Here is a 17,035-nt window from a genome sequence, read left to right as displayed (position 1 = left end):
GGGGGGGGGGGGGGGGCTGAAGTTATAGTGGTAACTAAAGGAGTGGCAACATGTAATGTGCGCGTCTTTCATTCATGTCTTTTTGAATTGTAATTACTTTTATATACAAAGATAGAACGACTTTTAGCAATAACTCAATGCTCAAACTACGGCGATGCTCGAAAGATCTTTTGAATAATTTAATAACAATGTTTTATTTTTGTTATTTTGAAATTCATTCACGGAACTGGATAATAAGTATGGAGAGTTAACTAACCCTAACCAGTTGGTCCACTCATTTTTATATCAATGTGATTCGAGCACAGCAAATGGCTGTAGACTATAGTTTTAGATAGAGTACTGTGTACCAATCTTGTGACTTGAATTTTAAGATAACAGGACTTTGTATTTCTTTAAATGTTTACGATTGATTGGAATGTGAATTCATGGGTTTCATTTGTTGATTTAAATACACAAATTAAGGCAGCCTACAGATATTATTCCATTAAATTGGTGATTAAATTACTATTTGTAGTGACAACATAGTAGTAGTATTACTAGTTGGGATTCATGCACCTGCTGTTAAGTATTGAATCCCGACATCGAGATTCAAATTACCCACGCTCGTTAAAAATGAGGTTTTTTTGGCCCAAAGTCAAAATTTAGAAACAAAATTGACAGGAAAAAAATTAAAGTACATACAGCAGTCTTGAATAAAACAGAATCAATAGAACACGTAGATATTAAGTGATTTAATTTAATAAAAACTATCATAAATATAATCTAGCTCACTAGCCCAACATCAAGCCCATGAATTTGTCACTGTGCTATCGCCTATCACAACATACATTGTCATACGTTGTATGACCCGCCACGCACGAAGTGCGCGGCTCCCCCTGCATCGTCAGGACGATAGTGAAACGACCGTGGGGGTCGCAACGTGATACAAAACATACATAGGCTGGATGTTGACTAAAATTGAACATTATTCGTAAAATAATAATTTATATAAATGTTAAACTGTAACCTATAATCTTTATATAACAAGTATGTTATTGAAGCAGTTCAGGTATAATTTATAATTACACAGTATTTATATAATTACATACAAAATAATTCTAGATTTAAATTTAATAATTTTTCAAAAAATAAACTTTTACTTCATACCCATCGAAACATAATTCTTCATCATAAACAAAATTCAAGCACAATTGGTACATAATTTGAAAAATTGCATTATTAAAGTAATGTTGTTTGTTGCCCAAAAAATAATTGTATCTTAATCCTTCAAGTATAGTATACTGTCCACACTTCACATATTACGTAATCAGCCGAGGGGGGGGGGGGGGGGGGTTCCAAATAATTACGATAATGTAATTTTGACACAATAGCTATGTGTAAAACTGATTACGGAGGGGGGTTAAAAATTGTCCAAAAAGTGATTACGTAATATGTGAACAGGAGTAGCAGCCATACCAAGTTTTCATGCTGTATAATGTATATTGTATATGAATATCAAGAATCAATAGTTCCCACAGTCAGACAACGAATGAGTTTAAAAATTCCAACAAAATCTTTATAACATCATTGGTAAAACATTTTCGGACATCTTCAGTACCTAATAAAGATAAGGGTTGTATATGAATACGATAATAAATATATATTGTCCTCAATCTTCTGAGGCGAGCGCTTTATTCCACCTTTTGATGCTTCGAGCAAACCACTTTCCAAAACGCACCCTGAAAAAGTTTGTTTTCAAAGACAGTATACTTTCTGAAAAATATCACTGCTTATTCCTTAAACGTAAAGTTGTTCATTGCAGCTTTGACAGAAACATTTCACAAAAGTACCAAATAACACGAAATAACAAAACAATTATACGCCATCAGTTCAAAATACCTGAATAGGAATGAAGGGGGAAGTTCGGCCGAGGAGAATATCGTTGAGGAGAAGAGCGACCATGAACAGAGCACCAAAGAACACACCCTCAGCAGCTGTGAGAGGAATCTTTCCCGTGAGGATCAAAGCGTTGAAAACTCCCAGCACGAATGATGCTTTGGTCACTCTGAAAAAGAAAAGTAATAAAGTACTGTGACAATAATATATATACACCAAACCGTAAACACTTTCCAGTCTTCCCGCGTCGGGCAGGATGATTAGTGATTACTCAACAAGTTTACCCAAATATGACTGACTTACTCAGTGACTTGTTTCAGTTCGTTTTCCCCATCACTTTCGCAAGCAGCTTCTCCTCTTATCTTCCTGTCCAAACTCATCATCAGACGAACAGCACTTCCTGCGAGAAGTAGTAGTAGTAGTAAGTAGTAGTAGGCTTAGTGTAAAGGCTAAATGAAGAGGAATATTCAATAGAAAAGATCGGAATAAATGCAGGTTTGGTCAGAGTCCAGACTTAAGGGGGGGGGGGGGGGGGGAGGGGGGGGGGGGGGGGGGGGGGAGGGCCAATGGGTATTTTTTTGTGAAACATGATTTCGAGATAGTAGTTGACCAACAAACTAGGACCAGTGACTGAACTTTCGAGGGGGTCCCGGAGTTAGCTTGCATTGGCGCCCCCCCCCCCCCCCCCCCCCCCCTTAAGAGCTTAAGAGTTGACTGGCTTGGTAGCTGAACTCAGTGGCGTAACGTTGCCTGTTGGCGCCCACTCCCATTTTGGCGCCCCTCCCTACTCTACTCTGGACAAATTAGATGATTTTAGAGAATACGCCTGTAAAATCTTTTAAAAAGTGTGTTTCTACTTCTATAGCAAAACGCGAAGTTTTGCTAGTACCATAGTTAAGTTGTTCAAAATTGTCCCACATTCAAACGACGATTTTGCGCCCCCCCCCCCTAAGATGGCGCGGGATCGGCGGGGCCACGAACGTGCTAAATCACTCTACTACAGTCGATCTTCGAGATTGTTCTAAAAGGGCCCCCGACAGTTGAATCCAACTTCAATCGATGTATTTTCGGACGCTGATTCCGAATCACCCCCATGACATTGGGTTACGGTTGGGATCAGATAAGAGGGTTTGGGTTTCGAATAGTCGTTCAGGACCAGCTAGAGAACGGGTCGAAAAAGTCACGTGACAGTCGAGTGTACAGTGGGGTGACATATGTTTTCGTCACTTCTGAAGATATTATGATTCCTCATATTTGGAAACATTTTGGAAACATTGTTTCCATGGGAATTTCATGGGAATTGGAGGGGAATTGGGTATTATTGACATTTATCCACTTAAATTAGCTGTATATGGTTTCAAAATGTTTTATAGGTAATAAAATTGTACATACCTTATCGGACCTTATTTGGACGGATATTACTTGAACGGACATAATTATGAACGGACATTAATATGAACGCTAGAAGGCAATCAATTTTTTTCCATCCTTTTTTTGACGTTTTTTAATTTTAGCAAATGATTTTTAAATGTTATAATTTTATAATACCTTGTTTTTATTGATTCAACGATATAGTTTAGTTTAATGATAGCTATTGAAATTGACTGAAATTAAAAAATTGTCATATTCTGGACAAAAAGTTCGAAATGGAAAAATTTTTGAAAAAATTTCAACGGACTTTAACTTGGACGGACATTAATTGAACGGACTTTATTTGAACGGACATTAAGATGAACGCTAGGGCCTCCAGCGTTCAAGTAATGTCCGTCCAAATAAGGTCCGATAAGGTAAACCTTTCATAAGCACTATCGGGCCAAAAAAAGGGGGGGGGGGAGGCAAATTTTTGCCAAAACATTTTTCTAAAATGTTTTACCGGAAATCGTTGGAATTGTACTGGGTGAGTTGCTTAGAGGTTGGACACATCTGGTGTATTGCAGAAAATCGAGTTTCCAAGGTCCGAAATGACTTGAAAAGATTTTGTTAAAAAATGGAAACATTTGATAATCCATGGGAATTTTTTGGAAACATCCGAATTGTGCCCTAAACAGTCTCCGATGAGGTTTGTTGGTGTCCTGGTAGGTGAGGGAGGACGTTTCCAGTTAATAGGGGCCACCATGAAAACTCGGAGGCCGGAAATGGCCCTAAAAAAGGCCTTTTTGGGGTGTTTTCCAAGTTGAGCCAATTAAAGCCAGATTTTCGGCTTTAATTGGTTGGAACAGGTTCAAATTGTACTGGGTGAGTTGCTTAGAAGTTGGACACATCTGGTGGATTGCAGAAAATCGAGTTTCCAAGGTCCGAAATGACTTGAAAAGATTTTGTAAAAAAATGGAAACATTTGATAATCCATGGGAATTTTTTGAAAACATCCGAATTGTGCCCTAAACAGTCTCCGATGAGGTTTGTTGGTGTCCTGGTAGGTGAGGGAGGACGTTTCCAGTTAATAGGGGCCACCATGAAAACTCGGAGGCCGGAAATGGCCCTAAAAAAGGCCTTTTTGGGGTGTTTTCCAATTTGAGCCAATTAAAGCCAGATTTTCGACTTTAATTGGTTGGAACAGGTTCAAATTGTACTGGGTGAGTTGCTTAGAGGTTGGACACATCTTATTTATCGTAGAAAACCGAGGTTCCAAGTTCAAAAATAATTTTAAAAGATTTTGTAAAAAAATGGAAACATTTGATAATCCATGGGAATTTTTTGGAAACATCCGAATTTTGCCCTAAACGGTCTCTGATTAGGTTTTTTAGTGTCTTGGTAGGTCAGGGAAGACAATTCCAGTTAATAGGGGCCATCAAGAAAATTTGGAGGCCGGACATGGCCCTAAAGAAGGCCTTTTGGGGTGATTTCAAATTTGAGCCAATTAAAGCCAGATTTTCGGCTTTAATTGGTTGGAACAGGTTCAAATTGTACTGGGTGAGTTGCTTAGAGGTTGGACACATCTGGTCGATTGCAGAAAGTCGAGTTTCCAAGGTCCGAAATGACTTGAAAAGATTTTGTAAAAAAATGGAAACATTTGATAATCCATGGGAATTTATTGAAAACATCCGAATTGTGCCCTAAACAGTCTCCGATGAGGTTTGTTGGTGTCCTGGTAGGTGAGGGAGGACGTTTCCAGTTAATAGGGGCCACCATGAAAACTCGGAGGCCGGAAATGGCCCTAAAAAAGGCCTTTTTGGGGTGTTTTCCAATTTGAGCCAATTAAAGCCAGATTTTCGACTTTAATTGGTTGGAACAGGTTCAAATTGTACTGGGTGAGTTGCTTAGAGGTTGGACACATCTTATTTATCGTAGAAAACCGAGGTTCCAAGTTCAAAAATAATTTTAAAAGATTTTGTAAAAAAATGGAAACATTTGATAATCCATGGGAATTTTTTGGAAACATCCGAATTGTGCCCTAAACAGTCTCCGATGAGGTTTGTTGGTGTCCTGGTAGGTAAGGGAGGACGTTTCCAGTTAATAGGGGCCACCATGAAAACTCGGAGGCCGGAAATGGCCCTAAAAAAGGCCTTTTTTAGGGCCATGTCCGGCCTCCAAATTTTCTTGATGGCCCCTATTAACTGGAATTGTCTTCCCTGACCTACCAAGACACTAATAAACCTATTCAGAGACCGTTTAGGGCAAAATTCGGATGTTTCCAAAAAATTCCCATGGATTCTCAAATGTTTCCATTTTTTTACAAAATCTTTTAAAATTATTTTTGAACTTGGAACCCCGGTTTTCTACGATAAATAAGATGTGTCCTATTACTATGCAACTCTCCCGGTACAATTTGGACCTGTTCCGACCAATTAAAGCCGAAAATCTGGCTTTAATCGGCTCAAATTTGAAATCACCCCAAAAGGCCTTTTTTAGGGCCATGTCCAGCCTCCAAATTTTCTTGATGGCCCTTTTTAACTGGAATTGTCTTCCCTGACCTACCAAGACATCAAAAAACCTAATCAGAGACCGTTTACGGCAAAATTCGGATGTTTCCAAAAAATTCCCATGATGGATTCTCAAATGTTTCCATTTTTTTACAAAATCTTTTTAAATTATTTTTGAACTTGGAACCCCGGTTTTCTACGATAAATAAGATGTGTCCTATTACTATGCAACTCACCCGGTACAATTTGGACCTGTTCCGACCAATCAAAGCCGAAAATCTGGCTTTAATTGGCTCAAATTGGAAAACACCCCAAAAGGCCTATTTGGGCCATTTTCGGCCTCAGCTCCGAGTATCTGTGATGGCTTCAATTAACTGGAAATGTCTTCCCTGACCTATCAGGACCCTAGATAACCTCATCAGAAACCTTTTTGGGCAAAATTAGGTTGTTTCCAAAAAATGTTTCCATTTTACAAAAGGCCATTTTCAGTCTCCGAATACCCTTTTTTTTGCTCCAATTAACTTTTAATTGGAATTTGAAAATGGAGATAGTTATTTCTAATAGATCCTAAAAACTTTAATAACAAAGTTTGATATAACTCTAATAGCACACTGAGCTTGCTGGCAAATTTATGAAATTTTGATTTTATGGCAAATTTTGCTCCCCACCCCTTCTCGATTGGTTTAAACACTTTTACAGCATATATAAACTGATAAAGAACATAATAAACCAGTTTCCCGGTAATTTTGGGGAAATCAGACATCTAGAAAATGTTTCCATTTTGAGGAATCATTATATGCTTCTGAATGCGCGCATTTTAGCGCGCGAGTTTGCGTACACGTCACGTGATATTGTTAGCAGTGAGTGTAATCACGAGTCTGGAGAATTTGTTTAGTACAAGGCCCAGACTCTTTGGCGTATCTGTAGTAAATTTTGTGGCGATGTAATATCTATGACACCACTAAAAATTGAGGAATAGGGAAGTGTTCACAATATCCAACTTAACATGGTAAACTTATGCTATCTCTTGCTGAAGATTAACAACTCTAACAGTATTTATTTTAATCAACTGATAAACATTTGGTCTTGTTACCTTATCAATTTTATCGAAATCGAAGGATGCAGTACAAAGATATTCCGTTTTAAAATTCATGGTAATATTGAAGTAGAGAAAAGTTCGTCGCTTGCTATTAAAACATGTTGCATGTGCTCCTTCATAAATAGTATCATTATCGTGATCATATATTTATGGGCCTGCCAGTCTCTTCTGAAGCACGAATGAAGTAGAGTGATTAATCATCATCCGCGGGGCGATCCGTTACGCCACTGGCTGAAATATGAACTGGCACTTCGAATTTGATCGCATAAATCGATCACGCTTCGTGCATTGATTTAAGTTAGCTTGTATTGCCCCCCCCCCCCCCGGCCGCGCCCCGAAGATCAGACAAGATGCGCGAACTTTTATATGAAATATTCGTTCGGCGGTCGCGCCCGACGAATACGCTTCAAACAAACTTCTGGAAAAACTCGATTGATCACATTAATGTTCAATCTAGATTGTAGTGTTAATTAATTACCGTCAACAACTCCACAAAGGATTATGATAGTGGTGTGTTGAGGAAAGTATTGGTTTCCTTCCTGACAAGAATGCATGACGAGCCTCGCGTGCCTAGCTTCACAGATGACGGCTATCGCTAACTGAAACGTAATTAAGATAAGGAAATTACTTAACACCGGGGAAGGTTCTCGACGAAAAGTGTTTTACACACGGATGAATAACCGGAAGTTTGATAAACTAACCTGGATTGGTTTAAGCTGAACAGCTTTGTAGAACAAATCTCCAGGGCAGAAGAACACTCCCCACCTGGGATTTGACTCGATAAAAATACATAGCTTGAGATTGAAATTCAGTTTGATGGATTATAAGTTACGACATAAGGTATTTTTCAAATAACGAAATAAATGTTATTAAAAAATGTAAAAAATGTAAAGAATCTGACCAACAAAGAGCAGCAGTTAGAGAGTCCCAGGCGTTGTTAAGACACCCGACAAGAGGCAGACCCAGCAGGAGGTGAACACAGATAACATTAGCTTGTACGTAGAGGATGAGGATCACAAGGGATGCAATGGGGTGGTTTACTGCAAACTTTATGCTCCCTGGGATAGATTTAGTTCAGTCTTTAAATTGTTCAGTAAAAAAAGAGATTTTGTATGATGGTATTGCAAGAATGCAGATAATAAAACTCAGAAGAGAAGATTAAAGGATTGTGATTAAAAAGTGTGCTTCAAACCTTTGTGCTCTCGAAGAAACACAGCCATGAGAATACAATATGGAATATCAAGCCATGGCATGTCAGGCACCCACTCAAACCAATCTACCAATACACCAAACATACCTGCCCTGCCCAGTATATGACGTATTATTATTATGAAGCCAGGTTACAAACCAGGTTACAAGTCATTTTAAATGAAATTATAGTACAGTCAAATACGTCCCAAAGTAAGCCTTTGTCGAACATAATTCGCAACAAAGCGATTTCAACGGGAAATGGTCGGGAAAGGTCGCAGGAATCATTCCATAGAGTTCCCAAATTTCTGACGTCAGAAAAATCCACAATTACCAATTTTTACCACCTTTTTACCACATTGGTTTTTCGCAAATAAGTCAACTTCTGAATATCTTAGAAGATTTTAGTTTAAAGCAGTGTGTTTAGAAAACAAAGAAGAACAACTTTCTCTTAAACAACTTCTTAATAGATAAATTATTTAATTAATCAATTAAATAATTAGTAAATTTTCAGAAATTTCAAAAATACAGGGGGGCTGGGGGGGGGGGGGCAAAAGTCAGTACCCATACGTTGGCCTTAATATAGCTCAGTCACTGAGTGCCCAATTTAAATAATTCTTTCTGGTATGACTTATTACCACCACTGGTTCGAGGAATTTGTCAAATCGAAAAATATTCGTGTTCATTTTTTCCCTACTCTTGCCGAAGGCAAAAAGATCGTAGGGAATAAGTAATCGGGTTTGGTTATATGAGGTGGCCGGATGGACCTGCGGTGACGACAAAAGTCTGCTCCTTCGCAATATAGACCACTCCCCTATAATTAAGTGTATAGGAAGTGTCTGTTATGCTGCGCGCGACGCTAGCCATGTGTTAATTAATTACAGTGAAATTCCTCCTTCGCAAAGTTATTTTCCGTAATTTTCTGGATTCATTTATTGTTGATGCGCGGCGCTGCATTGGTCAGATAAATCGTCAATTTTTACCTTGCACGAATCCCACTCATTTATAAAAAACATAGTATGTAATTATGGCCATGGTGCACTTTTTTCCAGTCACACTTTTCACTCAAATGAATTAATGCCTTGACAGATGTTAGTTCAAGGGGGCTATATATGTTACTCGTCTAAATTTCTTCGAAGTAGCGCGCTGCTTTCTTCTCGAAAGTACTACATAGTAGGGAAAATTGATCGAGCGTGGTTTAACCGCAGCGAAATTCTTGTTCTAAAAGGCCCCCCGACAGTTGAAACCAGCTTGATTCGATGTATTTTCGGACGCTGATTCAGAATCACTCCCCATGACATAGGGTTAAAATGCTCCCCGGCCTGCCGAGAAATTGGCGAAAAAACTGTTTTGAATTTGATCACGTGATATGACCGTATAAGGAAGTTGGTCGAATTTCTCGTTAGGGTTAGTATAGGGTTTTAGCATATGCTTCAGCTCTGATGATAGCAATAACTCTAATCGTCGGCTTCTTAGTTGCATTGGCTGCAATAGATGTTTGATATGATATTGTCGCCGTTGAAGAAGTTGAGTATGAGTATGAAGGTTTCCCCTGGTTGGTTCTCTGGATGAATGTAATGATTAGTTTTGTTGGTCATAATTTAGTAGATTTACTTGCTGTGATGTTCAATGTGGATATTTCGTGGGATGATCAGGTGGAAACTGAAAATTGTCTTGCAGGGTTGCTGTATCACGATTGTTCTGATTTGCCTTTGTATCACGTTGTGACCCCCACGGTCGTTTCAGTATAGTCCTGAAGATACAGGAGGAGCCGCGATACAGGGGGAGCCACGCACTCGTGCGCGGCAGGTCATACAACGTGTAAGCTGTGATCGGGCAAGAGATAGGGTCTATAGTAAGAGATTTTCCATTAAATTATTGTACCAGTATAGTAAGGTTCTAAGAAAGAACATATTTTGTAAAGTTGTGTAAGCCGTGACCGGGCAAGAGATATGGTCTATAGTAAGAGATTTTCCATTAAATTATTGTACCAGTATAGTAAGGTTCTAAGAAAGAACATATTTTGTAAAGTTGTGTAAGCAGTGATTAATTGAGATGAATTTAGGGTAATATTGTGTAATATGTAGATAGTGTAATGATTATAATAAGGCGGTCGTGGGGTCCAGTATGTGACGGTAGTATTTTGGGCATATATTAGTATACGACAGTTATTGCAGTTTAAGTGCAGAGAGGTCAGTTTAACATATGTTTGGGTCAGTACGAGGTTGAATTATGGAGTGTTTACAGAATACTAGTGGTACTATGTTGTGGCTATCGACAGGACAGTTTGCAATTCCCGGGAAATGGTAGATTGTTTAGACTATCAGGGGCGAGAGGAAAATACGATTAGCCTTTTGAGATCGGGAGTGCCAGTTTACCCGATTGAGAGGGGGGTCATTTTGATACCGGGCAGGTTCTGTAGCTAGAACCTGTTAAGGTTAGGTCGTTCAGTTAGGTAGATGGTTATAGTGGTAAGTATAAGATTGGCGGCCGTAGAATAGTGGAGCATTACGTAATTACTGTTATCAGGCTTGGTTGTGGCCGACACCAGGGGATGTCTTGACAACACTGGGCTCTGGCAGAGCGGGAGTCAGCGCTGGTTGACTTAGATAGGTAAAGCTAGACTAAGAGTAGGAGCTAGAACCGGTTAAGGTTAGGTCGTTTAGTTAGGTAGATGGTTATGGTGGTAAGTATAAGATTGGCGGCCGTAGAATAGTGGAGCATTACGTAATTACTGTTATCAGGCTTGGTTGTGGCCGACACCAGGGGATGTCTTGACAACACTGGGCTCTGGCAGAGCGGGAGTCAGCGCTGGTTGACTTAGATAGGTAAAGCTAGACTAAGAGTAGGAGCTAGAACCGGTTAAGGTTAGGTCGTTTAGTTAGGCAGATGGTTATAGTGGTAAGTATAAGATTGGCGGCCGTAGAATAGTGGAGCATTACGTAATTACTGTTATCAGGCTTGGTTGTGGCCGACACCAGGGGATGTCTTGACAACACTGGGCTCTGGCAGAGCGAGAGTCAGCAATGGTTGACTCAGATAGGTAAAGCTAGATTAAGAGTAGGATTAACGGCAGGAAGTAGGTTGCGTAATATTTGAGGCAGTATGAATCGGAGCAATTAGGAATTTGTTGCACAGCATTTGAGGCAATATGAGTCTAAGTGACTAAGCGTTGGTTGAGCAAATATTCGATTATTCATTGTTCAGTTAAGTACCTTGGGCACCTTTATTATACCCCTTGTTTGCATTCTCACCCTATTCGATAGAGGGTCATGGTTGATACCAGACTAGTGTAAGGGACCAGGACCAGTTATGGTTGGGGCCTGGTGAGCACGGATGGAACGTGTCGTTAGAGGTTTAGAATCGACAGTGGTTATTTCAGGGCACCTAGATTAGGCACGGTCAAGGCGAGTTGACCGTGCTACCCGTGTTTTATGTTGCAGCACTAGATCGCTGAGCGTTTATGGGCGATACGAGTCTGGTTAATTAGGATTTGAAGTAGAGGTTGTCGAATTATTCATTGTATTGTTTCATAGTTTAACTTTGTTTACCCTTTATTATCACGCTTGTTTCCATTGTCCAAACCCTTAATTAAATGCAAATAAACTTCGAACCGGGAAGCAAGTGTCGACTCGTATGGTCCCCATTGCCACCAAGCGGCAATGGGGACCATACGAGTCTGGTTAATTAGGATTTGAAGTAGAGGTTGTCGAATTATTCATTGTATTGTTTCATAGTTTAACTTTGTTTACCCTTTATTATCACGCTTGTTTCCATTGTCCAAACCCTTAATTAAATGCAAATCAAACTATCCTATAATAAAATAGGATCCTACCGTTCGCGCCATTGTAAGCAGTCGACACTTGCTTCCCGGTTCGAAGTTTATTTGCATTTAATTAAGGGTTTGGACAATGGAAACAAGCGTGATAATAAAGGGTAAACAAAGTTAAACTATGAAACAATACAATGAATAATTCGACAACCTCTACTTCAAATCCTAATTAACCAGACTCGTATGGTCCCCATTGCCGCTTGGTGGCAATGGGGACCATACGAGTCGACACTTGCTTCCCGGTTCGAAGTTTATTTGCATTTAATTAAGGGTTTGGACAATGGAAACAAGCGTGATAATAAAGGGTAAACAAAGTTAAACTATGAAACAATACAATGAATAATTCGACAACCTCTACTTCAAATCCTAATTAACCAGACTCGTATCGCCCATAAACGCTCAGCGATCTAGTGCTGCAACATAAAACACGGGTAGCACGGTCAACTCGCCTTGACCGTGCCTAATCTAGGTGCCCTGAAATAACCACTGTCGATTCTAAACCTCTAACGACACGTTCCATCCGTGCTCACCAGGCCCCAACCATAACTGGTCCTGGTCCCTTACACTAGTCTGGTATCAACCATGACCCTCTATCGAATAGGGTGAGAATGCAAACAAGGGGTATAATAAAGGTGCCCAAGGTACTTAACTGAACAATGAATAATCGAATATTTGCTCAACCAACGCTTAGTCACTTAGACTCATATTGCCTCAAATGCTGTGCAACAAATTCCTAATTGCTCCGATTCATACTGCCTCAAATATTACGCAACCTACTTCCTGCCGTTAATCCTACTCTTAATCTAGCTTTACCTATCTGAGTCAACCATTGCTGACTCTCGCTCTGCCAGAGCCCAGTGTTGTCAAGACATCCCCTGGTGTCGGCCACAACCAAGCCTGATAACAGTAATTACGTAATGCTCCACTATTCTACGGCCCGCTCTGCCAGAGCCCAGTGTTGTCAAGACATCCCCTGGTGTCGGCCACAACCAAGCCTGATAACAGTAATTACGTAATGCTCCACTATTCTACGGCCGCCAATCTTATACTTACCACCATAACCATCTACCTAACTAAACGACCTAACCTTAACCGGTTCTAGCTCCTACTCTTAGTCTAGCTTTACCTATCTAAGTCAACCAGCGCTGACTCCCGCTCTGCCAGAGCCCAGTGTTGTCAAGACATCCCCTGGTGTCGGCCACAACCAAGCCTGATAACAGTAATTACGTAATGCTCCACTATTCTACGGCCGCCAATCTTATACTTACCACTATAACCATCTACCTAACTGAACGACCTAACCTTAACAGGTTCTAGCTACAGAACCTGCCCGGTATCAAAATGACCCCCCTCTCAATCGGGTAAACTGGCACTCCCGATCTCAAAAGGCTAATCGTATTTTCCTCTCGCCCCTGATAGTCTAAACAATCTACCATTTCCCGGGAATTGCAAACTGTCCTGTCGATAGCCACAACATAGTACCACTAGTATTCTGTAAACACTCCATAATTCAACCTCGTACTGACCCAAACATATGTTAAACTGACCTCTCTGCACTTAAACTGCAATAACTGTCGTATACTAATATATGCCCAAAATACTACCGTCACATACTGGACCCCACGACCGCCTTATTATAATCATTACACTATCTACATATTACACAATATTACCCTAAATTCATCTCAATTAATCACTGCTTACACAACTTTACAAAATATGTTCTTTCTTAGAACCTTACTATACTGGTACAATAATTTAATGGAAAATCTCTTACTATAGACCATATCTCTTGCCCGGTCACGGCTTACACAACTTTACAAAATATGTTCTTTCTTAGAACCTTACTATACTGGTACAATAATTTAATGGAAAATCTCTTACTATAGACCCTATCTCTTGCCCGATCACAGCTTACACAACTTTACAAAATATGTTCTTTCTTAGAACCCTACTATACTGGTACAATAATTTAATAAAGTTTCACAATATCCAAACTTAACGGCTTACTTTATCTGTCCATTTTCTCTTTCGTCTCTTCTTATCCCCGTCTCATTCTTCGTTGCGAACATCCTCATCTGGATCCGGTCCCGAGTCTCCGTTCGTTGTTGAACAACTTTAATGCCAGCCCTTATAATAACAGTTCTTTAAACTAATACACGCTCCTGAAGGTAGTGGACCCTCTCCAAGGAGGAAGACCATAGCGAGAGTCCTTCCTGAATCCTGGGGAAAGATGATGGGAAGAGAGGAGTCCCATTTAGAAGCGGTACCTGATAAACAAGAGCGAGCCGAGGAGGAGAAGAGGGGTTCTAATGTAGTAAAGCAGAAAGAGGAGAGCCAGAAAGAGGAAAAGAGGTGTACCAGCTGGCATGGGGGTTAGCGAGAGTCCTTCCTGAAATAGAAGAGTCCCTTTTAGAAGCGTTACCTGGTAAACAAAAAACAAGCCGAGGCAGATAATAGGGATTCTGATGTAGTGGAGCAGAAGGAGGAGAGCCAGAAAGAGGAGTACGACCAGACAGAGGGGGGCCAGAGTGTAGAGTGGGCATTGGTCAATGTCAGTGCTGGATATCTGTATTTGCCCGTGACAATCGCAAATAGGGAGGTTTTTGCACTGGTGGATAGTGGATCTATGCATAGCATCATATCTAAGAGTTTGATGGATAAGTTACAGGGTGTTCTGACAGTAAAAGAGACCGTGGTGAAGTTAAAGGCCGCCGGGGGTACGCCTATATACGTGCAAGGAGAGGTGCACGATAAGGTCGGCGTAGGAGGTAGAAAAATGGGGGTAACATTGGTTGTAGCCCATATTCTAGAGGACATAATTGGAAGCGATTTTTTTGACGGAGAACGGGGCCACATTAGATTTTCAGAATCCAGTTTTAACCATGAGCTGGTCAGTCCCAGCTTCTAGGGCCTTCATTTTGCGATGAGTTTTATGCAGCAGATGTGGCGATCACTAGGTTGAGATACTATCTATACGGCAAAAAGTTTACGTTATATACAGATGGTCAGGGAATCACCTTCAGTAAGACGTGAGCTGATAATGGAGACATAGAGTGATCGGAGACGAGAGCTAATAAATGGGGTCACAGAGCGATCGGAGACAAGTGATGATAAAGGGAGACACAGTACGATCGGAGACAAGTACTGATAAATGGAGACACAAAAGGGTTAAGAGACGAAGGCTGATAAATGGAGACCAGTCTTACTTTCAACACTACTATATAACAAATAATTTGAGGAGGTTCTCTCAAGATGATTTTTAATTCGAAGATTTCAAGAGCCTAAACTGTGTATGATTCGCCTCTCCAAACAGATCAAAAGAGACACAGAGTAGACAGAGACGAAGGCTGATAAATAGAGACACAGAGCGGTCGGAGACGAGAGCTGATAAATGGAGACACAGAGAGCGGATAAATGGAAACACAGACGAGTCGGAGACGTGAGCTGATAAATGGAGACATAGACGGGTCGGAGACGAAGGCTGATAAATGGAGACGCAGAGTAGTCGGAGACGAGAGCTGATAAATGGAGACACAGAGTGGTCGGAGACGAGAGCGGATAAACGGAGACACATAGAGCTGATAAATGGAGACACGGAGTGGTCGGAGACAAGAGCTGATAAATGGAGACACAGAGTGGTCGGAGACGAGAGCTGATAAGTGGAGACACAGAGTGGACGGAGACGAGAGCTGATAAATGGAGACATAGACCGGTCGGGGACGAGTTACGGGAGAATGCGGATATGCTGGAAGGAGATACAGAGTCAGGATGAGTCACAAAATTTATATAACAGTCAGAATGAGTCATAAGATTTATATAACAGTAGTTATATCGAAATAACAGTGCAATATCATTGATCACAAAAAATCAGATAAATCAGAAATTACTTGGAACTGAAAGAACTGTCGATATTGAAATGAAAATTAAAACAAAGTCTTAATAAATAACTATCGGAGAGTATCACCCAACAGGGGCGGTGAGGAGAAGATGGTTAACATACCTGGAGTACAAGAGAGACAGTGACACTAAACCCACGGATTGAGATGCGTAGTACATCAACTTGTATTCTGAACAGAGACATCGAACGAGATCCAGAAGAAGATATCTGGAAGGAGAAAAGAGACATGAAACGAGATCCAAAAGAAGATATCTGGAAGGAGAAAAGAGACATGGAACGAGATCCAGAAGAAGATATCTGGAAGGAGACAAGAGACGTGGAACGGGATCCAGAGGAAAATATTCAGAACGAGGAGCGGAGACCTGGAGCGAGAGCCAGAAGAAGATATGTTGAACAACGAACGGAGACTCGGGACCGGATCCAGATGAGGATGTTCGCAACGAAGAATGAGACGGGGATAAGAAGAGACGAAAGAGAAAATGGACAGATAAAGTAAGCCGTTAAGTTTGGATATTGTGAAACTTTATTAAATTATTGTACCAGTATAGTAGGGTTCTAAGAAAGAACATATTTTGTAAAGTTGTGTAAGCTGTGATCGGGCAAGAGATAGGGTCTATAGTAAGAGATTTTCCATTAAATTATTGTACCAGTATAGTAAGGTTCTAAGAAAGAACATATTTTGTAAAGTTGTGTAAGCCGTGACCGGGCAAGAGATATGGTCTATAGTAAGAGATTTTCCATTAAATTATTGTACCAGTATAGTAAGGTTCTAAGAAAGAACATATTTTGTAAAGTTGTGTAAGCAGTGATTAATTGAGATGAATTTAGGGTAATATTGTGTAATATGTAGATAGTGTAATGATTATAATAAGGCGGTCGTGGGGTCCAGTATGTGACGGTAGTATTTTGGGCATATATTAGTATACGACAGTTATTGCAGTTTAAGTGCAGAGAGGTCAGTTTAACATATGTTTGGGTCAGTACGAGGTTGAATTATGGAGTGTTTACAGAATACTAGTGGTACTATGTTGTGGCTATCGACAGGACAGTTTGCAATTCCCGGGAAATGGTAGATTGTTTAGACTATCAGGGGCGAGAGGAAAATACGATTAGCCTTTTGAGATCGGGAGTGCCAGTTTACCCGATTGAGAGGGGGGTCATTTTGATACCGGGCAGGTTCTGTAGCTAGAACCTGTTAAGGTTAGGTCGTTCAGTTAGGTAGATGGTTATAGTGGTAAGTATAAGATTGGCGGCCGTAGAATAGTGGAGCATTACGTAAT

The 17,035-nt window shown here is 40.4% G+C and overlaps 2 protein-coding genes across 2 annotated transcripts; one reads left to right on the top strand and one right to left on the bottom strand.

Annotated features, from left to right (window-relative positions):
- Positions 1 to 1,620: 1,620 nt before the first annotated feature.
- LOC134818915 (trimeric intracellular cation channel type A-like) lies at positions 1,621 to 8,136 on the bottom strand. Its single transcript, XM_063828625.1, has 7 exons — positions 8,027 to 8,136; positions 7,736 to 7,892; positions 7,536 to 7,599; positions 7,313 to 7,433; positions 2,179 to 2,275; positions 1,879 to 2,044; positions 1,621 to 1,718 (listed from the first exon to the last, which is right to left on the bottom strand). Exons 1-7 carry the CDS (start codon positions 8,127 to 8,129, stop codon positions 1,671 to 1,673), a joined length of 756 nt encoding a protein of 251 aa, XP_063684695.1. The 5' UTR covers positions 8,130 to 8,136; the 3' UTR covers positions 1,621 to 1,670.
- A 7,349-nt stretch (positions 8,137 to 15,485) lies between these two features.
- LOC134818911 (uncharacterized) lies at positions 15,486 to 16,325 on the top strand. The gene is made up of 2 exons (XM_063828621.1): positions 15,486 to 15,529; positions 15,560 to 16,325. Exon 2 carries the CDS (start codon positions 15,901 to 15,903, stop codon positions 16,249 to 16,251), a length of 351 nt encoding a protein of 116 aa, XP_063684691.1. The 5' UTR covers positions 15,486 to 15,529; positions 15,560 to 15,900; the 3' UTR covers positions 16,252 to 16,325.
- The last annotated feature ends 710 nt before the right edge of the window (positions 16,326 to 17,035 follow it).

Source organism: Bolinopsis microptera, chromosome 7 (genome assembly GCF_026151205.1).
Source record: "Bolinopsis microptera isolate Bmic1 chromosome 7, MBARI_Bmic_1.0, whole genome shotgun sequence".
In the NCBI taxonomy this organism is placed as follows: domain Eukaryota; kingdom Metazoa; phylum Ctenophora; class Tentaculata; order Lobata; family Bolinopsidae; genus Bolinopsis; species Bolinopsis microptera.
Note: the sequence above shows the minus strand (reverse complement) of the source record. Positions and strands in the feature narration are given on the sequence as shown.